At 30.0% G+C, this 25,825-nt stretch overlaps 1 protein-coding gene across 1 annotated transcript in view; it reads left to right on the top strand.

The window, feature by feature from the left end:
* Positions 1–231: 231 nt before the first annotated feature.
* The window catches only part of LOC134725716 (guanine nucleotide-binding protein G(o) subunit alpha-like), a 30,913-nt gene continuing 5,319 nt past the window's right edge, over positions 232–25,825 (top strand). Inside the window, exons 1-8 of the mRNA XM_063589748.1 lie at positions 232–636; positions 12,277–12,368; positions 16,907–16,999; positions 18,928–19,088; positions 22,128–22,256; positions 24,080–24,209; positions 24,628–24,699; positions 25,685–25,772. Coding sequence (XP_063445818.1) covers positions 513–636; positions 12,277–12,368; positions 16,907–16,999; positions 18,928–19,088; positions 22,128–22,256; positions 24,080–24,209; positions 24,628–24,699; positions 25,685–25,772 — 889 coding nt within the window. The 5' untranslated portion in view covers positions 232–512. The remainder of the gene's footprint in view (positions 637–12,276; positions 12,369–16,906; positions 17,000–18,927; positions 19,089–22,127; positions 22,257–24,079; positions 24,210–24,627; positions 24,700–25,684; positions 25,773–25,825) is intronic.

Genomic DNA, 25,825 nt, shown 5'->3' with positions numbered 1-25,825 from the left:
TTTGTTTTGTTATATGACTTTAATTGTTCTTTTTTGTATTTGTTTTTATATGCTTTTCTATTTTAGAGTAAAATTTCTAGACCTATACACCTAAAAAAAGACAAGAAATCTCCCAACTTTGCTCGTAGTGTTTTTAAAATTCTGTTTACTGTCGGATATATTTGACAGTCATATTTTGTGTAGTCACCGTAAAAATGAAAAGTGGGCGGGTCCTGTTCTGCATACACGTGACATTTGCATTTACATGTTTTTTGAGGACACGACAACAAATCATTTGTCCCAGTACACAAATAAGTAGTACGGGTGTCTGAAGTGAAATATCGACATTGATATATGTGTTGACAGTCTGTGTTTAAAGTTGATTTTTTAGATTTTAAAGGAAATTAGTGTGTTGATCTATTGAAATATATCATACTAGGGATGATTTGGATTTTATTTAATATGAAAAAGTTTTAAATGTATTATTAAAAATACTGTGTTGTAATTTTAGTGAAAATGTACAATTCATTAATATGGGTCAGTGTTTAAGTTTGGATCAAGAGGAATTGAAAGCACGTGCCAAGAGTGATGTTATAGACCGACAATTACAGTCATGGGCTAAAGAAGAGCAAAATGTCATTAAAATTTTATTACTTGGTAAGACTCTTCATTACATGTATACTATAAAAATTACTATAATTATCCTTATTTATATAAAAAAAAATATAATTAAATTAAGATTATTGTAATATATGACTTAAAGATATAAAGAATTTTGATTTTCTAATAATTATACTCCTAAATGATCTAGCTGTTATTTCCACAGGTGCTATGGGTACAGGATAGAGATTTTTGTTTTTTTGTTGTTGACAAAAATATTCAATTTTCTACATTTATGATACATATCTAGCAGTTCTGTGCACATCTTACCTAGTTTCAAGTGATTTAAACGACTCTGAGAAAATACCAAATTTTACTATCCATACTATAAGAATTTGTTTCTTAGTATGGATACATGTAGTAATATTTGGTATTTATTTATGTTGTGCACCTAGTTATGAGTAATTTAAAGACTCAGAGAAAATACCAAATTTTACTATCCATACTAAGAATTTGTATAACAATGTACATGAGCATGACCATTTATCTTAAAATAACAATTATTAAAGTTTTTAAAAAATCATGATGTTATAATTGTCTGCATAACCATTTTGTCTCTTTTTTCTCTCTTTTGGGTGTCATGGTTTTGTGTGTCTTATATATTACATTCAAATTTTGAGTGTCTGTCATCTAGCTTCTGCATTGGGAACAAAAGCATGTTTTTCTAAAATTATTTGTCAGAAATAAGCAGGATATGTTGCATTTTCTAAAACACCTTCTTAATTTATTTCTATCAAAATTTCCTATTTTATGACATATAGGCAAATGTTTATTTGCTATAGACTATAATGAGTTATGTCAGTGATACTAGTTAAACCTTACAAGTATAGTATAGTCTTACTATATATACTGATAAAATTAAGATCTAGACTGCTATGAACTATTATTTGCATTTGATTTTTTTGTTTAACTTTTTGTCATTGTTTCATAAATTTGACTTCATATTTAACTTTCATATTTTGATATGGTATCTTTATTAAGAAAGAAAACAATATGTGCTATAAAACCCTCTTGCCATGTTGGACATTCCAAAGATTCATACATGTATATGCACATTTGAATTACAGTTTTCTTTGTATTAACATTTAATGTACATGTAGGGAAAAGTGTTCATTGCATTTTTCAACAAAATAGTTTTGAAGTCCAGGAAAGAGTGGTATTATAATTCTGACAGATACTGAGTAGCTTATTTGATTTATAACTTTTGTCAACTCTACCTAATCTACCAAGAGACTTTCACTCCCATCAAAAATATCTTAATTATAATTAAAGCTTTTAAAAGGGAAAAAGATATTATTTCTGTGACACTAAAACAAAAAGGAAGGACAAATATTTTTAGCGAACATATCTTGGCCTAGAGGCCTGATCTTAATAATTTGTGTACAAGGTAATCCAATAACCAGTGTGTTATTCTTGTTGATTAACACTGAATATATACAGGTAGTACTTAATCTTAGATTGACACCTCCTTGTTTATCAATGATTAAGGTCCCAATGATAGCCCTTGTAATACAGATTAGCCATTATTTGTAATAGTAACACCTTCAATATTATCTATTTCCTTACTGATTATGACACATAAACATGTTTTTAGATCAAATTAACTTCCAGTTTCAAGTTTTTACAAGTTGGTATTAAATGACTTTTTAATTATAAATGATTCGAAAATTGTCCCTACGAGGTTGTCATTTTAAATCTCTTTTTTCAATATTTGATTTTTCAATAGCTGTGTGTTTATGTATTTTTAGTATTTAACCTTCGAATTCTCTCATTCTAATGTAAATGTTACAAAACTCTGTGAAAATCTTTAAATGGGTCCATGTTTGACTATAAATAAAACATGTTACATGCAGTAGGGGTTGTCATATCAAAAAAAGCATACTATGAAAATCCGACTGTAGAACAGACCATGACAGTATCAGTATAAAAGAGCTGATGAGGGGCACTGAAACAGTAAACAGCTGCTGTTTCACTGTGAGTGCTGAAACTCAGGATTTGTAATATTTTGCTACAAAAAGAAGAATCGTGCAATATAGGGACATATATATTTAAAACGGAATAGTATAGCGATTTTCTAAAGCAAGGAATAGATATTCCGAGTTGAGATTTCAATTATACTAAAATTTTTGAATCTAAATTCTTTGTTTTCAATATTTATGGTTATAATTTTGTGTTATTATTCCATGTCAAATATAATAAATTACCCCTATAAATCAGCAGATATTTATGAAGATTTCCTGAAGTCAAATAAGTCACATTATATGTAAACTTCTCCACTCAGTGTGAATACAATATAAGATGTTTATTCAGATAAAGTGGTGTATCACCACCTCTTAAGGTTCATATTGATGGCTGTTCAAAATTGATGGTCAGATAACACCTCTCAAGGCCTACACAATGGACTCCATTCAGAACTATATCATTATGGTATATGGAATTATTTACATGCACTGTGGACACAGTATGATATGTTCATCATAAATTTATCATCTATTAAATATTTTAACAAGTCTAGACACTCAAGTCTCAATCATCTCTTAAGAGCCATAAATTCTTCATCTTTACTGATTCTTCATCTTTTCTCAAGTCTCTGTCATCTTTTGTTGAAGTCTTTCACTGAAATACTTCTATGCTCTGACAGAATTATGACACAAATACTGCATGTTTACTTAATATCTTCTGGTGCTGCCAATGTGAAATAGTTTTGCTTCAGAATGTTCAGATTTGACAATGCCTGATGACTATACATGGACAGTAACTTTGTAATGTCCTCTTCATAAGATATACTCCTTTCAATTGTGAGAATATAACTACAGGAAGCGTACAGTTGTACATTTCATGCTTTTACTTAAAGCTTTTGAATTTAGGCTGATAAGTATAAGCTGCTTAAATGTCAATCACTCATGCTCTCTGGGCACACATCTGAGATTGTTATTGGTCAACTCAAGATCTTATTTCATTGTGATTACATTTGTTACAATCTTAAATATCAATAAAAAAGCATCTTTTTGTATAACAGATTCAGTTGTTGCTACAGAATACATCATAGATTCTTTGGTTTTCCTCAAATTAAGTTGCAAAACAGAGTGTGTCTGGTATATGCATTCAGGAGTTAAATTAACACTGTTCCCAGATGCATTTTAACACATTTTTTTGGTCGGGTTTGTGTTGGTCAATCTTAAGTTTACATGTAGCTTGTTGTCTTTGTCTTTGTCCTCTTTTTGGACCAGGATATTAATTATTCGTTTTTCACAGACAGTTGAACCTCTTGTTGTACCTTTGATATTTCCTTTTTTATTTTGTTCCATATAATAAGTATTACATGTACTTTATATATATTATTGATTTTCATTGGACTGTAATATAATTTCATAGTTATCAAGATACACTATTCTTGTGATCAATATAAACTGTCATTTAAAGAAGGGCACTTTAAAAAAAACTTTTCTTTGGAGATCAAATTCAATATTGATTATTGTCAATAAAGTGTTGTCATCCTAAATGTTTTGGTAGTTAAGTGCAGGACTTTAGTTAACCAAGGCCTCATTTTTATACTTTTTTTTACATCTGGGAACCTGTATGACCTTGCATGATTTATTTTTGATAACTTGTAAAAAGAATAATTTAATGTCCATGAATATTTTTTGAAATGCATATATATTAAAAACTACTTTTTGTTGTAAATGTTTTTAATGCACGATGAAGTAATAAAAAGACTGGTATGTACAAACTGAAATTGATAAAAGGGTAAAACTTGACCCGAGATCAATCCAAAACAGCATATCAAAGTAATTAATAACATTAAATAGTATTGACTCATGCTACTTAAAATTATAAATCTTGTTTAGTACAGGAATTAACTTTGTAAAGAAGTCACTGATCAGCCTAAAAGAAAGTGTAACTCTCAATACATACAGGTTTAAAGACAGAGATTTTTACAAATCCCCTTATGACTAATTTCTCTTTTGTAACAGATTTACCATTGTAAAAAATGAATTTATAATACTAGGATTATATGCATAATGTTATAATAATGGTTCTTGAACAAGATTTGTGTGGGCAACAACATTGATCTTAAACCTGAGATTTACATTTGTCCAACAGAGGTTTTGTGTTTGGTCGACAAGAAGGTCATCAATTTCACAGTTTAATAGTTTCTATTCAATATTCAGTATTACTGATTATCAGTCAGGGGAGTTACTTGTACAAGTGATTTTTAAAATCACTTTCTCAAGTGATTTTTTCAACAAAACAAGAGTTAATTCCCTTTCATTACTTTTTAAAAATCACTTCTACCAGTGATAAGAAATATAGTTTTAAATCACTCATTCAAGTGATTATTATTGTTTGGAAAATTTTCAATAAGAAACCAGGATTATCCCTCTCTTTCTAAGAACAACATCACAACAGGGGTCTTCTTGACATTAGATAACTATAAAAAAGGTAAAAATAACTTTTTTGCCCTGAGTAAAATTTATTTTCTGAGCAAAAAATAGCATTAGAAGTAGGACATGAATTACTTGTTTTTCATAAAGCAGAGGTTTCAAACCACCAAAACTTAAAATATAAAAGACCATTAATCAAAAACAATTATAGCTGAGTTTGGCGGTAATATAAGCATTGTCTATATGTTTCATAACATTTGGTTGAGGCAAATTTAAGTTAGAGAACAGAAACAAATTTTTGGACATACAGACAACATGGACAAGGGTAAAATTTAATGGCCCTACGTAGACTACAAATGGGCATAAAAAAAGGAACAGCAAGAACAATAATAAACTGAAAATGCTTTGACCAAAAACAAACAAACATTTTAACCAACATTTGCAGAAAACTAAAGACCTGAGCAGTGATAAAATAAGATTTTGCAGGTCATTATTATAATTTCTAGTGAAGTAGATGGAATACAATCATTCATAGTATTGATCACTCTTATAAATAAAAATAAAACACTTCAAAGGGTGTCTTTCACATACATTTTGAAATAATGTAAATCACTGGTACACATGATTTTAAATCACAGCACAGAGTGATTTCCATTCAATTAGAATGTAAATCACTTGTGGAAATGATTTTAAATCACTTGTTGAAATGATTTTAAATCACTTGTAGAAATGATTTAAAATCACTTGTGCAAATGATTTAAAACCACTGCACAGAGTGATTTAAAATTGGTGTTTATTTCTGATACCAGCAGTATTTTCAATTAATTTCTAGATGGTGAAAAACAGATATATAAAAAATAAAAAAATTCGAATTTAAAAAAAATAACTTTATATTTATCAATCAAATCAAATGTTTGTAAATTGTATAATTTCAGAGTGCTGAAACAAAATGTGTTTGTTTGTTGATGGATCAAAACTTCTGATACAATTTATGAACTAGATACCTTATTGACCATTTATTTAAAGTTTGAAGGTATTTGGCCCAGTAGTTTCAGAGGATAGGTTTTTGAAATAGTTTATGACGACAGACGCAAAGTGATGACAAAAGTTCACATGGTGCACTTCTGCCTCAGTCACTTAAAAAGGGGGGATGAATGGAGTGACTTTTATTTACTGTTCCTTCAGAGTGATTTCAATAGAACACTGGTAGAAGTGATTTCTGATTAGAAACCCCTCCCCTGTTAGAAATCCAATATCAGAATATTAATCTTTATTTAATGACTAGGACTAATCATTTATTCAACTCTGTAACATACTTTAGTCTTTTTGAGGGTTGAAACAGAATGCAGAGGTCCTAAAAGTTGTCAAATTTTGCAGGTCTAGAGCATTTCAATCTTTTTGTCAGAATATAACTATTTCAACAAATTCAAATTCAGATAACTTTTTTGTTGTAATCAGGTTCAGCAAGGGGTCCTGCTGTCCAGCACAAGATCATTTATGAAGCAAAAAATATCAATCAGATCAAATCTATATTTTTTATGGCCCACCTACAATAGTAGAGGGTCATGATGTTTTCTGGTCTGTGCATCTGTCCATCTGTCTGTTCCGCCATTCGTCTTTGTGTCTGTTTGTACGTTCATCCCGCTACAGGTTAAAGTTTTTGGTCAAGATAGTTTTTGATGAAGCTGAAGTCTAATCAACTTAAAACTTAGTGCTTCTTACCATTTATAGCACACAAGGTATTTATAGCCAATTGACCTTGTCAGTGATCATGGTGATATTTACCAACAAATCCAAACACTTTTACAGTGATGATAATGACTTCTTTTTTCCCCGAATTTAAATGATGAATCTGGAAAATGCATCACTGGGTATACAAGTAGCTGACTTATATAAACCCTAAAACCCTAAAACCAAATTTTGAAATCCTTGGCAAGTAGTTTCTGACAAAAATGCAATGCAATTATTCATGGTACAGACAGACTGATGGATGGACAGACAGAGGTAAAACAGTTTACCCCCCAAGTTTTTAAAGCAATATTCAAAGCTATAGCTAGGGTTTAAAATAATAAAAATCACTTGTACTCATAATGGTTTTATCATTGCACAGTATGTGACTTTCATTATTGTCAAATCCTATGTTTTTGTACTGCTATGCATGCTTTTTCAATAAAAAATTGACATCACAATGCATTTTTTATACTTTAGGAAAACCCATGCATGAGACCTGAGTATCAATAATAATGAAAATCGTTTGTACAATTCTTTCAAATCATTGCATAAAAAAATACAAATCACTTGTACAAATGATTTTAAATCATTGCACAGAGTGATTTACATGAATTAATATAAATCACTTGTACAGATGATTTCAAACCACAGTGATTTTCAGTAAAAGTTATGGTCAGATCATATGTTAACAGTTTTCTTACTTATGAATTTGTACAATGCATGCTTTTGCTATTGAAATTGTGATGTCAAAATACATTCTTAATAGTAAGAAAACCCATAAGACCAGGATAAATAATAGTGTTAATCACTCGTACAAATGATTTAAAATCACTGCACAGAGTGATTTCTGTGATGGTACAAATGATCTTACTGCACAGTGATTTTTAATAACATGCATGAATCTGGATGTTAGATCAATAAAAACAAAAATGCAAACATTGCATTGATGTACAAGATCGTCAACAATAAAGTAGCCATCAACAAAAAAGTGTGCCTCCTATTAGACCAACTAGAGTATCAAGCAGGGGTGGATCCAGCCATTTTAAATAGGGGTCCAACTATGTCCCCATTCAAATGCATTGATCGACAAAAAAAAAGTGGGGTCCCCCCCGAACCCCCCCCCCCCCCTTTAGATCCACCAGTGTCTAGACATACACAACAGCATAAACGCAGGGTACAAACAGCAACCAAAGACTGCAGAAAATGGTCCTTCTTTGTGAACACCACCAGACTGGAACAAGCTTCCCCCGGAGATCGCTACAGCCATGACAGCACAGTCATCAGTGAATGATCCAGAATTTTTCATAAAGGGGGGCTCCAGTCATGCTTCAGTGATCCCCTATATAATCAAGCAATTTTTTCCGACAAAAAGGGGGATCAGGCCCTCCCCTGGATCCACCTATGGTCATTTGAGACATTCAAAACACAAATGACCAATCTCACAAAATAAAGATGAACATTTGTCTTTATCCTGAATTAACCATGCAGAACCAAGTTCCCAGTATATGTAGAAAGTTGAATGTGAACAGTATACACAAAAAAATATGTAAATTATTTGTTTACCCTCTTTGGTAAAAGAACATTATCTTGGCATGTAAGTTGTTATGGAGTTTGTTTATAAAGATCTGCTTTATTAAGTCTGAATTTATCAAATAAATATTTAATATTTCCATTTGCAGTGTGAAGAAATTATGAAATTATAATAAATCCAGAAGGCACACAATGATTTCATATTTATATTATCGTGCCAAAAGTTTTTGACATTCTGAAAAACACTTTTTTGTTTGAACTTTTTAAGTCGTCAGGAGTTAATCCCCTTTAAGTTAATTTCAATCCCAAAAATCACTTGCTGAAATGATCTTTTGTATCTGAATAAAAATATCACTCATTGAAGTGATTTAAAATCTTCAGAAGGTCCAATTTTCAAACCAGGCAAGTAATGGTATTTTTATCGAGAGTACATATATTTTTCAACGTCAAAATGTAGTTTAAATGTTGAAGTTTATTGGAAAAATATTCACAGTATCAGCAAAATTCTTATAAAATCCTCAGACTATAAATAATTCAAGGCTATTTTTAGTCATTTTCAAGTAATTTTTGCAAATTCCTTTATTTTGTCAATGTTTGCAGTGTTTCCCACCATATCTTTGGAAAACCATGTGGTTTAGGAAAAATCTCACAAGATTACAACGAGCTACAAATTGGGGGAAATTCAAATTTTCAAGTTTTCTACCTATAGCTATGTTTCTAAGCAAAAATAAAAAATCACTCAAATAAGTGATTTAAAAAATCACTTGTACAAGTAACTCCCCTGACTGGATTATCCAAAATAAAACTCAAATACCGGAAAACTGTAAATAAAATGGGTAACTCCTTACTTTTTCAACTTGATTACACTTGTGATAAAGGCAGAGCTAGATTTGACCATGTTCAATAAAATTATATATTAGCATTAGTATTACTCTGACCATGCTGGACACATTAAACCTAACTTTTAAGTACAGTTGTTTTCAAATATTTGATTAGTTGTCCACCCTCAAAACAGTCAGATTCAAGACTATAATAGCAGAAGTCACCATGTGAGATTGAACAGTAATCTTAGCACACACCTCCTTACTGCAGACCACCCAATATAGGATGAAAATCTCTTAGTTAAGAAGTCAATATTGCTGAAAAGTCCTGATTATATAAAAAAGAAGATGTGGTATGATTGCCAATGAGACAACTATCCACAAAAGACCAGAATGACACAAACATTAACAACTATAGGTCACCATACGGCCTTCAACAATGAGCAAAGCTCATACCGCATAGTCAGCTATAAAAGATTTGAATTTTGAATTTGATTCGAAGATTTTGATTAAAAGCTGATTGATTTTCTTAATAATCTTCTGTAATGATATCAATTTGAATCAAACATGTTCCTCAAACTAAAAGAATAATTTGTAGTAATATTTTAAATCTTACACCAATGGAATTTTCAAAAACATTTTGTTTTTTGTTATACATTTATGTCATCTTTTAACACCAAAGAAGTTACTGTTTTTCTCTAAATTATGTGTCTGGAGCATTATACTAGAGAGACACAAAAAAGAAGTTTTCATTTGATTTTTGGTGGGTGTTTTTATTTGACCTTCAAAATCATTATCTTATAACATTGTGTGGTCTAGTATGGACATTTTTCTGTTTTAAACAACTGCTATTGTTTTACCTGCTAAACCTTTAATGTTACCATTTAAATTTCTTTGATGATTGTTAAACTGAAATTTAAGATTGATAAACACTCGGTTTAGAGATAATTTTGACTTTTTCTGGTAATAGAATATTTTTGGAAATTGTTTAATCTAGGTATATTTTTATTGAAAATTTCTCCTACACAAAATTATGCTTTGAAAACCAAGGAATTTAAAAGGAAGAATAAACGAAAAAACTCCAGTGTAAACTCCTCTTTAAAATATTACAACTAAATGAAAGACAACTGAACATATAATAATTATATTTCCAATATATATTTTTTTTAGGTGTATATGAAATTTTGTTAGGATTTTAAAATATGTTTAAGATACATTTTGACAATTAAAACCAGGTTTCATTTATATGTGTACATACATGGAATTGTATATTTAAATATACAATTCCTTGGTACATGTAAAGACAGACCATTAAGGAAGGAAATATCTACTAGAAATTTCTGATAAAAAATGCACGCACAGGTGAAAATTCTTTAATTTGATAGGTTTATTTCTAAATATTTTAATGCTAACAGAAAAAAGCAGATTAAAGGTGAAAATTTCCAAAGTAAATATAAGATTTTCTAGCCTGGAATGTGTAGTATTTACCTGTGTGTACCTGTAAGTTTGGAGATCAAAGAATTATGTAATGTTTATAGATGACATACATGTTTTTTAATTTTCTGTTTGTACTTGTATGACACAATATTAATGCATATGAGCATGTAGTTTGAACCTGTGCTCATCTCAAATATAAGTTGACAAGGATTGCCAGTTTTCCTGCCAAAGGTCACCATGCAGCACTCTGGCTTCCTCCATCTAGAAAAACTGACTGCCTTGAAATAGCCAATAATGCTGAAAGTGTTAAACTCCAATCAATCAATCAATCATATGACCAAGATATTACAATATCATTTATTCTAAATTCAAAATTAATTCTCTTCCCCTTGTCGAACATGGTTAGAATCTTATGAAACATTACACTGAGTAAAAAGTACACTGAACTCAATTTTATATTAGTCTTATACATTGTTTCAGAAGAATCTGGTACTTTTGTTCCATCCTTTTTGCTTGCTTTAATGAATCTTGAAGATGTTTTGTTTATAGCATTACAGTAGAAAAGAGTATGGACTTAACCAGGATGAATTTCATTTTTTAGATGTGGTTATTTTTAAAAAAAAAGGTGTTACTGCATATAACATGTGTATGAAGGAAATAGCTTTTAAATGCATATTTCCATTACATACCTTATTAGGTAAATAAAGTATATAATTGCATGAATGGAGATGATGTTGATATGTGACAGTTTTAGTTTTGGTCTCATTATTCTGTGACCTATTAGCAAATGAAAGGGCACTTACATTATAAGAGGAATGTAATTCATTATAACTGGTCTAGAGAATGTTAGTATTGCATCAGGTGTATTTCCGCTTGACAGACACATTCCAACAACACATATTTTAAATGCTTATGTTTAATTTATGAAATGATTCTCCGCCTACATTTCCCATGTTAAATCATTCATTCATTTACAATCATACAACTATACCTTTGAGACATATAAACTTTATCATCGTTATCTATATTTCTTTGAATGGTATTTGTTTTGTTGTAATTAAATCTATGTTTCAAAAAGATAAAATAAAGACAGTTTTCATTATGAACATCTTGAATATATGTTAATTGTTTTAAACATGGGTTTTGTTATAATAAGATCTAAACATATTCAATGACTACTCCTGCTACTGTTGGGGTATCATGCTGGATTCAAAAGTTGCACTGACAGACCATAATTAGTATTGAACTTCCTTATGAATTAAAGTTGGCATCTGGCTTTTGCCATGTTCCTTGAGCTTTTAGTCACAACTCATAAGAGTTATAAATTAATTGTCCTCCTCAAGAAAGTCCTATTAATTTAAAGGATGGAAAGTCTTTGAATGCTGTAACTTAAAATTCAAAGGTCTCTAAGAGAAAAAAAACCAATTCCAGAACTCTGAACCACACTTAGTTAACTCTGGATTATATGCTTCCATAACATAATTTCTTCAGAGTATGGACAACATATAAGAGAATAGTAGATGGAGTTAACAAGAAAGAGTATAATATGATCTGGCCAATGTAGAATATTTCTTTCTAAAATATTGTTATGCCTCTTGATAATTTAGATACATATGTGTTAGGACTATCTAACAACAAATTTGAAACCCCTAATAATATATACATTGTAGAAATATTGAAATGTAACAGTGTCATTAGTTTTATATATAATAATATTTCTTTCTATCTAACAGGTGCAGCAGAGAGTGGCAAAAGTACTTTGGTAAAACAAATGAAAATAATACATCATGATGGATTCTCTAATGATGAATTAATGTCATTTAAGGTAAGAATTTGTTTTAGACACGAGGATGGATGGTGTTTGTACAGAGAGGAATATGTCTCCTATTCTTATACATTACGGTTTTCAGAGATAGCACAGGGAGGGAGGTCAATAAGTACGCTAGGTTAAAAAATGTAGGCTGTTTTCCTGGTTGAAAAACTTAATTCTTTTTTTACAAATGAACAACATCAACATATAAATGCTGTTGTAAAAACATATAAATGCTGTTGTAAAATAGAATCAGGAAGGTATATGCCTCTGACTTGAAGCATATCTTTTGGATTAGACCTCCATTTATGACTGTCTTTGTATATTTGTTTCATTTCATAAATTAAGTTAAATGCACAAAAGTTAAAAACAAAATTCTGTCAAAGTCACAGCCAAAAATGTAGCTCATTTTGAACTGTCTAAGACTGACTACATTTTTCTTACTTTTACATTTGAGTTTGGGTTGAATTACAATTTGGTGACTGGAAACATTTATAAATGTTAGAGTTATTTACCATACCAAACATTCTAATAAATTACTGTTTTAATTACAGTAATGATGTCTTCTAGGCCAAACAATCTTTCATAATGTCATGTTATAAGATTGATATCATCTCTGTCATTCTAGTCTTGGTCATGTTGGACTATGTATTAAACAAAATAAATCATGCCACTGTTATCTTAGTTATGTCCCATAGTCATCAGGTGTCCAGTACTAATTTGATATAAAACCGTATTCATTATATATTTAATAATGAAAATATTTGACCACAACCTTCCACTGTGTCTGCTCTTTGGTCAGTTTGTTGTCTCTATGACACATTCCCCATTTCAATTCTCAATTTTAAATATTTTTTTAGCTTTGATAGCTTGCTGTCAGTCTGAGTTACTGTTTTCATGGAACCTTCCATTGCAGCATAACTGTCTCTTGCTGTCTAGTTTGTTTTTATAAAAGTTTACAAATCAATGCTGATGTTAAGTAAAATCAAGTAATAGGATATATACATGTAACATATGTTTCTGTGTTCAGACATTGATTTTCATTAATTTGTTAAACCAGGATTTTCCTCATTGAAAAGAAGGAAATGTATAGAACTACAGATTTTTCTTTCAAACAGAAATGTCTGTGCATATTTCATTCGATTTTGTTAATTTCTCCTGCCTGATATACAGTATTTTTATAGTAGCTTGTAAAAAGCATAGCCACAAAAAATATTTGTATGGACAAGCCATTTAAATGACTGCCTTTGTGATAGTCTTTATTGAATACCTGGCTATAATGCATCATTTAGTAGGAAATACATTGGATTATTATTTAATACAATTTTTATTTTTAAACACATTAATTTGACTTGTAAATATTGGCTACCTAGTTTCATTCCTTTTGGATCTCTCTGATCTTTTCATTGAGAGGAGTTTTCTGGTTGAAATTTTATGTCAGGTTTTATAAATACACGTCTTTGATAATAATATTTTAAGGGGATTTTTATGGATATTGTTATAGTACAACAATAGTTTTATGGCTGTGCATTTTATAAAGGCCTTATTTAACAATGTTTCTACCCAGTAAATCTGAAAATTTGCATGATTTGAAATGTATGAACATATAAAATGGATAAAAAATTGTAGATGAAACACATTTAAACCTTAAGGTCATCATGATTATAATATTGAAAAAGTATAGTAAGCCCAATAGTAAATTTGTTCCGAAATAAAAGGCCTTGAAATGGCCTTTGAAAAGGTTAGACTAAGTAACAGAGGACTTCTAAATGCTTAACATGTTTGAGGTGAAAGACTACTATAACAACCAGTTCTTACCATTAAAAGTTTTTGTTTTGGCCCTTCATATGTCACATGCTCTTACATACATACATCAGTGGCGGATCTAGAGGGAGGGGGGATTCTGGAGGTTGGAACCCCCTTTTTTTGGACAATCAACATATTTGAATTTGGACATACATGTATAGTTAGAACCCCCTTTATCCTATGTTGGAAACACCCCTTTTAGAAATTGCTGGATCTGCTCCTGTACATGCATCCTTTAACTGTAGATCAGAAATATGACATAAATTTTACCTCTTTTCATTTATTTCCTGACTGATTGAATAGACACCTTGAGGTAAGTTCTGTAGGGTTTTATTAAAACTCTATAAAAGGAAAATTTGACTTCGGCTACAATGCAGAAGTACTGTACATAAAGTTTGTACATTTTATTAATAAGTATAACTGAATGTACTTATACATTGTTAAAATAAGAATAGTTCCTTATTGTAGGCTCAACTCAGCCAGCATTATAAAAATGGCTTATCTTAGTTGTATATATATACCAGTACATAGAAAGTGAATGGAATATGTCAGGAAATTAATCCTCCTTACTAACATGGATCATACAAATATTTTTCATACCATAAATGACATGGTAGATAATACAATATAATTAACCTGTCAGGTACTACGTTAAATTGTCACCTACTCGTCATGTCATACATGTTATTTATATGTTTTCTTATAAATCGTAATAACGTAAACATGTAAAAGGTATTTGTAGAGAGCAATTATAATATGTATACAAACAGTGCATTACAGCTTACTATACAAATCCATGATTGTAGGCTAGGGACAGTCATGTTTCACTACAATGTTTTGAAGAACTCCAGTTGCATAAGCTTTTAAGAAACTCTAGCAACCATTTTTTTATTGACAATAGTTATAGAATACTCATAAAAAGGCAAAACTTTATGTTAAAAAGTTTTCAGATCTCTAGCAGTTGTTTGACTTGGTCCTGTTGGCAGAGAATTCTGCTGTTAAGAATTATCTCCCTTCCCTTATTGAGATTTTCAAAATTTGGAACATTGAGAATGAAATTTATTATTAGTTCACTAGCAAATGTTCTGATATCATACTCAATTGATTTTCACAGGATCTACACAGTTTATTTTATCTTTATAGTTGCCCAATTTATTCATGTCATAATTTGTAAAAAGTAAACCATTATAGGTCAAAGTACACCCTTCAACACTGAGCTTTGGCTCACACCAAACAGAAAGCTACCTGTATAAGTGTTCCCTATCAATTGTTTTTGTGCTATATTGTATTTTGACACCACAGCTCTTTTTAATGGCTTACACTTTATATGAAACAAAAGTTTTTGTTTGGACCGGTTTCTCTTGTTGCTGAAGAACCAATTCACTCATCATAAAAGCAATACATAATGAAGATATTGGTAACTTATACTACGACTAGAATATGAGAAATCTTTTGAAAAAGTTTTGACTTCCAAAGATAAGCAAGTTGACACCTCATATCAAAACCACATGAGTTTAGCCCAATTCATTATGTGCTAATGAATTCACCTGAATATTTGTTTACTAGTCAAACAAATGCATGATTAAATTCCACAAAAAATGAAATGTTTAGATTAAAAATCGGAAGTCATAATAGTCAGCTATCAATGTCATATCGATCAATCATTTATTTAAATTCTGTGTAAAAAGTCAGATTATGAAAAAGTTTTTTGATTTAGGACTACTTCACCAGGGTAAAAACAACCTTCAGGCATAACTCAGAACAGGATAACTTATTGCAATAAATATTCAATAATATTTTTATTTGTTATCAAAAGTCTGCACTATTAATAGTAAGATTACTGTCTGTAGGTAAGACAAACTTTTTATAAATATGATTGGACAAGAATATGTTTTTACCTGGGGATATTATCTATACACACCTACGTTAATATTTACCTGGACTAATTACTAATGGTTCTGTGGTTTTATTGATGACCTTAATATGATCATTAACATTGCTGACCCTTTATTCAAATTTTTGTGTTTTTTCTGTGGTATTTATGTCGCTGATGAAAGACACATGAAAGACACGACAAGATTGTATATTGTTTAACTGTCTAAATGAAGGCCAAGTTAGACATGTCTTAGTCAATAAATATCTATAAGATCTATTTAACAATGTTTAAATATGATAAATAGAGGAGTGTTGAATTATTAATATTTAATTAATAGAATACTATTAAATCTATGACCATTATATGGCTGATATAGTATGAATTTATCATTTTATTATTATAGATTGTGTAATATATTTCAGGACTATCATGTTGGTTTGTGATTATCTGAAAAGTTAGTCCAAGATTTCTCTGATCTCTGGTTTGCCCTAGCAAATCCTCAAAAAGGCTGCAATTTGTAAGACACTATCATTTAATAACCATAGCTCAATTTCAAAATAGTCAGGTTCTGTGAGCTATATGTCAGTTACATATAAAGGTTCTCAAAAGTGAAGGAAGTTACCAGTATACAGGAAACTTTGGCTGTCACAGAAATATTAGGCATGTGGGGCTATATCAGAATTCTTTCCTTATAATTGAAGATATTCAAAAATAGAATTTAGAATTGAAATGGAGAATGTGTCACAGAGACAACAGCCTGACCAAACAGCAAAAAAAACAGCCCATACCCACCAAATTTTATTATTTAAAATTAAATCATACAAAAGTAATGATTGCAATTCATAATCATCAATATTTCTTTTCTTTACAGCCTGCCGTCTTGGATAACTTACTGGGTTCCATGAAGTATGTCCTGACAGGAATGGGACTGTTACGTATCAATCTGGAAAATCCAAAATACAGAGTAAGATAGCATAGAATATAAAAAATAATGATGACATTTGGTATGATTTGCAATGTGACATCTATCTTCTAGAGACCAAGTGATGTAGATGCTAGCAAATATGATAAAATATAAGTATTTCTGAACAGAAATCATCAATGAGCAAAGCCATTACCCCAATGATTTGGACTAAAGTAGAAACAAAATTAAGAGGCATTATCCTCTTATTTAGTAACAGCTTCCATGCTAGCAGATGTTGATTCAAATATATATTTGTTTAAACTGAAGTTGAAAATTGACCATATAATTTTTCAACACTGAGGGTATATCAAGCTTTCCGAAGTTAAAAAATTGCTTCTGAATGTTTCTGGTAAATGTTTTTCCGAAGAAAACTAAATAGGCAGCAATTTTATTGCTTTCGATGGTGAAGTTTAAATTTGGATGGATAAATTCAAATAAATAAAATATTTAACATTGGTTATACATAAATTATAACACGTAAATGTGACAAAATTTCAATGATTAAACTCTTTTGTGTACATCTATTTCATAAAATCCAAATTTTGTTGTTACAGTTATGGCCGAATTATGGTAATTACAAAGTTTATGTAAAAAAGATGAAATTTAAAGACACTTGTCAAATTTTGAAAAAATATTATTGCTTGGTTGATTTCTCCTTCAATTTAAATGACAATGCCTCATTTGGACAATCCTCTCAAAAACCACCACCCAGCTTTCAATTAAAAATATATATTGTATTTTGTGGGGAAAAGTCAAGATAAATGGATAACAATGTTTAACTTAAAGAAGAGTAGACCAAATTACAAATTACTAGATTATATTCGCTGTTAAGATGGTAAAACCCACCAGGAACAATTTGAATGTAACAATTTTATCCATTAAACACGTTTACAAGTTCTGTGTTGTTGTAACTTACACCACATAAGAGGAACCTAACTCTCTCTTTATATACAATATTGTGGACTCTAAATTGAAATTTAATAGCAAAGTAAGCCCCTATAAATATCTTTAGCTATTGCAAGAATTGTATAGATCTTTCAATTTTAGTAAAGGGACAATGCAGTTAGCGTTGTGTATCCTACAAACTGTCCCCTGTAAAACAATTCAGTTTTTATTGTGTCAAGATTATTAGGATAAGATAGAACTGAATGACTTTTTATTTTTGTTATTTGGATTATAATGTCAATAAAGTCTTTATTAAGTCCTTATAAATTTAGTTTGTAATAAAATCATTAATAGATTTAACAATGTTGTGTTAAACCACATTAAAGAATAGGGTGGATTAGACTATCTTTGATAGGATAAAAATATTTTGGACTTTTTTACAAGAATGTATAGAATGTTAATCCTCGGTACTATTGACTTTTAAATTCTTTGTATCTGAAAGAGAGAAGAAGAGTTGAAAACTCAACCAGTTCTTAAATGCTAGCCTTTGTCAGGAAAAGTTTCCATTAATTTATTTGACTGTGTTTTGTTCAGTGGGTGCATTTTAGTGTTCCTCACCATAATGTATCAGATTGTCTTTCTTTTGAATTTTTATAACCGCCTCTCTATCAAAAAACTAATGACTCTGATTTAAAGTAAGAAGGTTAGAATAATTAGTTATGTGAAAATAAAATCACTTTACACCTCAAACCAAATGCAATAGCTATAGACAGATGTCCATACATTACAACATGTCTAGCTTCGAATTACTTTGAGTCTTACAAAAAAACCTGAGAATGACTTCAAGATAGACTGTCAGAGATCGGACATCAACTTCATATTCTCAAAACAACAATAAACTAAGATATGACATATGACAACTTTTAACTATTTTGGTGAGCACTTTGACACATTCCCCATTTCTATTCTCAATTTTATGGTTGTTTGGTAGTTATGTCTTTGACATTTATACCATATTTACATATACCTTTAATCCATTTCAGTCTCATGCAGAAAAAGTCCTCACCTGTATCTGTTGTTTTGACAAAAAACAGAATATGTATCAAGATGTGTACGCTTCACTGAAATACTTGTGGCAGGACCGAGGGGTACGACTAGCTGTGTCTCGAGGCTATGAATATGAACTAAATGATTCGGCTATATAGTAAGTATAACAGCAAGGAATGTTAACGATGTTCTGTTACATTGTACAGACATACTGTTTGATGAGCCGTAAATATTACTTGTACCATTTGAACTTTCATTCACGATTTCAGTTTTATAAATGTTATTTTGATAAAATTGAGGAAAAAAACTATCAGTAGATGTCCTCAAACCTAAAAGATTTGTATTTCAAACAAGCCTTATCTATTGACAAAAGTTTAAGGAGTCTAGCTGAATTACTAGAATTATAAATTGTTTTTGTTAGAATGTTGATTTGTATAATGACTTACTAAATTTTATAATTGCCCGTCTTTGAAAATCATACATGCAAAATACCTGGCCTTAATTAGTTAATTGGTTGGGACATTATGTTTCTCAGTTTCTAACACACATTTTAAATCAATTATCCAGGAAGTGTATACTAATGTTTCAATATTTGTCTAATTCAGTAATTGTTCCAATTTCATACAAGGGCATGGAATTTCATGGCCTTCTTTTGAGTAATTGAAACCTTGAAACTTCATAAATTCCTAAAATTTAATAGTCTATAATTTGATGAGGAAGAAAATCTTACACAGACAAAACCCCAATCTATTATCACATATAACTCTGCACAGCACATTAGAAAATCCTGTGACGTTACCAGTATCAAATTTTATTCAAGGTATTCAGTGAGGGTAGAATCTTTTTACTAAAAAAGAAAAATATTGAAATTCCAAGGAAAATTCAAAACCAAAAGTCCTTATCAAATAACAAAATTAAAATCTCAAATGCATCTTACGAAAGGCAAACAACTGTGATATAACTCCTGACGTAGAACAGACATTTCCTTATGTTGAAAATAATATTAAGTAGGAATGTGATGGCTTCAATAACATGGAAAATACCTGGGTTTTTAAAATGGAAAACATGGAAAAGATTCAGAAAAAGATAAATAGTCTTGTGCATTTAGATGTACTAAAATAACAGCTATCTATACATCATACGAACATTAATATTATTTTCGTTAGTTCCGTCACTCAATTCAAACTGAGTTTGTGTTTTTGACACTAAATAAAGTTTAAAAGTAGTGAATGCAATGAAAGATGCACAAATTCCATATTAAGGTTGTTTAATCCCATTTATTATGTTTTATAGAGAACTATGCTAACTATTTAAATGGGTCCCTATAGATTTTTAATGTTCAGAATAAAGTAAATAAATACATCACAAAACCTCATTAGATAATAATATTCAATTATTCTAAAAGTAACCATAAAGCCATCAACTTTAAATATTAATTAATGACACATCAAACGAATACTGGATAATCTTCTAATATATAGGATGCAACTCAATGATTAAAGGTAATCAAATCCCAGGTAAAAACAATCAATAAAATGACATAAACAGGTAAAAAAAGAATTTTAATGATTCATCTTAAAGTCTGTAAAAACAATATCTGTTCCAGGTGTTTCCTTTGTTTACATCACCTGTGAGACAATAGATAGATATTTACATCTGTTAGGCCTTTTGATCTTATCACCTGGTACAGGTGTGAAGTGTTTTATTTGAATATATTGAAATGTTACCTACAATTAAGTGGCCCATTGAATGATCATTCATGTTGAACTTGAGATAATCTGACCATTGAGGATCGAATGACCTCAGTTTTTAAGGATAAATATAGTAAAATATATTACTGATTTCATGTCCGAGTGTTATCCAGGTTCTGTTACATGACGTGAAATTATAAAACAGAAGTCAAAACCTTAATTTTGAATGTTTAACAGAATACAAATTTTTAATAGGCTTGTGCGTATCAATGACAAAATCAAATACCCATGAAAAGTCATTTTACTTAAAAAATAAATGATCCACAACAGGGATAGTGAACCTCATTACTAGAAACTAATAAATGGGTTGAAAATGATGCATTCATAACTATAGCATGTTTACTTTCTAAATTGTTTTGATCTTCATTAAATATCCCAAATAATGAATAAAATAAGATAAAATTACAAGGTCAACATTTCTATATCACATTGACCTGAAAGTAGATATGTTCAGGTTGATGTAACTTGTACATTACATTTAGGTCATAAAATATTGAGTCAAAGTGTGTTGACTCTAGGGCCATTATAGACATTAATTTAAAATGTAATTGGTTATAATATATATTTTACAAGGTAAAACATTGAACCCTCTCAAGTCTTGTACCAAATAGCAATTAAGTTAAAGATTTAGGTAAAACTGACAATATTGTGACCCAATTACTGTGGATTCATTATTTTTTGTTAAATACAATTTTTCGTGGGTTTCATTGGTACATGTCAACCATGTATTGAAATGTTTAAGGGATTTCAAATTTTGTATGGGCTTTGTATATAAATGTAGAGATAGGCAACACAAAGAAAATGTAAGTTTTCCTCAATCCATGAAAATTGACACCCATGAAAATGAATGAATCCACAGTAATTAAGCTATTAACAAATATCTGTAATTTGGCTTTGTACATGCACAAATGTACAATACTTGGGACAATCTCAATATTAAACCCTTCAACATTAAAAAACAGGAGAAATGCATTTATAGTTTCTTTTGAGGATTATGAATTTGACAAAGATAAAGACTAGTTACAGTTTAAAATTGATGAACATGTAGCTTTTGGTAATTTGACATTTATATTTCACTAAATACATTTAAACCTCAGACATTTACAGATAAACTTATATTATATCACACTATCGGACCCTGTTTTCACTGTTATGAAATTGAACATATCTATATTTGAATTGAACGTAAAAAGACCAGATTGAGATCGATCTTATCTAATCTTGTGTGTTTACACTGCAATATAAAAAAGCCTGTCTGACCTGAAACTTTATATTTTGTAAACAAATAGTAAAAAGAGAATAGTACAATGTGTGCATCTCACCAGGACAATTAGGTCTACACATGTAAATCATGGAAAAATATTTGGACCATTTGAATTTTGTATGCAGTTATTAATGTTGATTTGATATTATTATGTCTTAAACTTAACTATTATATTTTACAGTTACTTTGAGAATATGGACAGAATTTGTCATCATAACTTTATACCTAATGCTAAAGATGTTCTACGAGCCAGGGTACGCACAACTGGAATCTTAGAAACATGTTTTAAGATTAACAACTTTGTTATACGGTAAGTCAAATGAACAAAAACTTTTCTGTAAAGATCAAGAATTGTTTCACATTACGTTTTGTCAGGATCTTTTATGGCTTACTAAACAGTATGAGTATTGCTCATTGTTGAAGGCTTTACAGTGACCTGTATTTGTTAACATCTGTGTTTGGTCTCCTATTGATACATGTCTTTTTAACAACCATACCACATCTCAATCCTTATTCTATATTGGACTATGCATTTTAGCCTATTTGGTAATAAGGATACCTCATTTAGTGTAATAAAAATATCTTATTTAGTCTCTTTGAAGTTCTGATGAATTAATTTATTTAATCCTTATTCGCCTCTCAATATTTTGAATGTGAACATTCATGATGTAGAAAAGTACTTGAAATGGTTCACATTCTGTCATTATGGGGAAGGACTATATGCCTTTATTCCAAGGCTAGACGTTGTGTCCTTTGAGTAGACCAAAGTATTTAATCATGTTAAAGCAAATTTTATTTACCTAATAAAACGAGCATGTGACATTTTTGTGTGCAGATTTAAATGCTATGTAATTAAGACATGTCTGTCTGTTACGACCGTGTGATGACAACAATAAATTATGTAAAGAAACATTAGAAGTTGTGTTTTGTACTACAATATTTCCTGGTAAAAGTTACTTATAGTGCATGTAATGTAAACATTCGTAAATCTTGTTACGTCAGAGAAGAAAGATTTTATGGATTGTTAATAAACTTTTTATTATGTAATATGCACTTATAGTTTGGAGTGGTCTTATATAGAGAATAAACTTTTTTTTTTTCTTTTTTTTTAAGGTTTATATATTTTATTGAAGAATTATTAGAGAATATACATAGGATATAAGTACATGCTTCAATAAGTAGCAAGTTTTGTATGTGTTGAAAAAAAACCTAGTATACACCAACAAAACAAGATACTTTACCAACAGTCAACACAGGTTGGGCAAATCTGTACAATATTATACAGGATATATATAGAACAATAGACAAAACATTTGTACAAAAAAAAACAGAGAGAAAAAAACCCAGGTAACAATGACAAAGTAAAATGAAATTACATTAATATGTAAATGTAAATAACCTGCAATTCACCAGAATTCAAAGAAGGAAATAATTACCTAAAGACAAATTATTTTCATGTAGTTATTAATATAGAACTTATAAAAAAAGAAGATGTGGTATGATTGCCAATGAGACAACTCTTTAACAACAGACCAAAATGACACAGAAATTAACAACTATAGGTCACCATACAGCCTTCAACAATGAGCAAAGCATATTCCATATAGTCAGCTATAAAAGACCCCAAAATGACAATGTAAAAAAATTCAAGCAGGAAAACTAACGGCCTTGTTTATGTTAAAAAAAAATTGGGGATTTTAACTTTCCTCATGAAGATTAAGCTAGAATATAACTTCAGAGAGTAGTCCAGACACACAATATAAAAATAAGAACATGTATGTTGTTTAGTCCTTCATGGTCCAAATGACGTGGATGTCAGCAACTAAAGGTTAAAGTACAGTGTTTTAACAATGAGCAACTCCAAAATTTTAAACTCAGTGCTAATTATATACGTATATCAGATATAACTGAAATTAAGGGGGCACATGGCATTGCTAATGAAATTAACAATGATGTCATAGGTAAAATAGCGATAAACAGATTGTCTTTTGTCATATAAACTTGATTGCTTTTCTCGCTTTTGTCGTATCGGCTCAAGCAAGAAAATCAATCTCAATATGAGATGATCAATGATAATATATAATTACAATATACATGCATCTGTTTATATAATGTTCATATAATATGTTACAGAATGTTTGATGTGGGAGGTCAGAGATCAGAGAGGAGGAAGTGGATCCATTGTTTTGGGGATGTAAAAGCCGTGTTATTTGTGGCAGCATTAAGTTGTTATGATATGTACTTGTTTGAAGACCCAGACGTGGTAAGTTAATTATAACTAATCATGTCCTTAAAGTGTCGTCAATAGATATTAGAAGATGTTGTATAAATGCCTTTGAGACAACTCTTCATCCAAGTCACAATTTGTATTAAACCATTATAGGTCAAAGTACTGTCTTCAACACAGAGCATTGGCCCACACCGAACAGCAAGCTATAATAGGCCCCAAAAATTACTAGCGTAAAACCATTCAAATAAGAAAAACAACAGTCTTATATATATATATAAAAAAAAAACAGAACTACTTATGAACCACACCAACAAACAACAACCACAAATATAAGTGAGGCACACCAGAGTAGAACTAAATGTTCAAAGGGAGATAACTACAACACCAAAAAAAAAAAAAAAAAAACATTTGTAAGGTTGCTACATATTAAATTTAATATTTAATTTTTTAGAATCGACTTGAAGAGAGTTTGAATTTGTTCAGAGGTATCTGTAACAATAGGTTCTTCAGGGAGACTTGTATGGTGAGTTTATGATGTGTAGTTTGATGTTAAATTTTTTAAATTGTCTTCGGCTAAACTTTGTAACTAATATTGATAATATCTACATCCCTGCTTTGCTAGTTTTCTTCTATCTAGTTATATGATATGCCAGTCTTTTTCAATATATTTATATAGTCATGTTTTTATGGCATCTTCAATGTATTTTGGTTAGTTGCTGGAGAGATTCAAGATGAGTAAAACTGGAAGTTAGAAAATTTTGAAGAAGATTCTGATTATGGTATCTTTTTAAAATCTAAAATAGCATTTGGTTTGTTTATTTTCTATGAACTGCCATTAAACTCATGTTTGATAATTATATTCCCAGTTTAAAATGGTTTAATTTATATTATATAAAACAATTAATTTTATAAATATTCAATACAAAATTGACACAAATCCTAGATTTAAGGAAACTTCTTTTAAAAAATACAACTAGAAGATGTCAGACTTTGAATGAATTTCGGAAAAATTAGCTGAATATTCTGATAATTTTTAAAGAATTTGGGAGTAAGTGATTTCTGGTTAATTTTTAATCCAACTATATAGCACCTGTTTCGACTTGGAATAAAGTAAGCTATATTACTAGCAACCATTTCTGTGGAAAAGAGCTTCAAAGTGCCCTGAAAATTGGATCCTTAAAACAGATATTGATATACATTTTGATTTTGGAAACACTTATAACTTCATTAGTTCATGCAGTGTTACAATGAAGATGTTCCTTTTTATAAGGGAGATAAGTAAATTTTTAAAGGTTGTCAGGGGAAATAAGCACATTCATTTCAGTAACCACATAGGTTTCTTGTATCGAGAGAGTAATATTTTGGATTGTCTTTAGTTTAAACACCATTCATTATAGCATCTATGTACAAGGTAAATGGTCTTTTATTGTTTTTTTCATTTGTTGAAGAATATTTATTTATTTGATATGCCAAAAAAATTTAAAAAAATAAATATTAATTTGTTTCAGATCTTATTTTTGAACAAAGTGGATCTTTTTAAAGATAAAATACGTCATTCTGAGAGACATCTGAGGAACTTCTTTCCTGATTATCGAGGTTGGTATATACATTTCCTTTAACTCACCTGTTTTAAAGTGTCAGCTTTACCT

This window comes from Mytilus trossulus, chromosome 7 (assembly GCF_036588685.1).
Source record: "Mytilus trossulus isolate FHL-02 chromosome 7, PNRI_Mtr1.1.1.hap1, whole genome shotgun sequence".
NCBI lineage: Eukaryota > Metazoa > Mollusca > Bivalvia > Mytilida > Mytilidae > Mytilus > Mytilus trossulus.
Note: the sequence above shows the minus strand (reverse complement) of the source record. Positions and strands in the feature narration are given on the sequence as shown.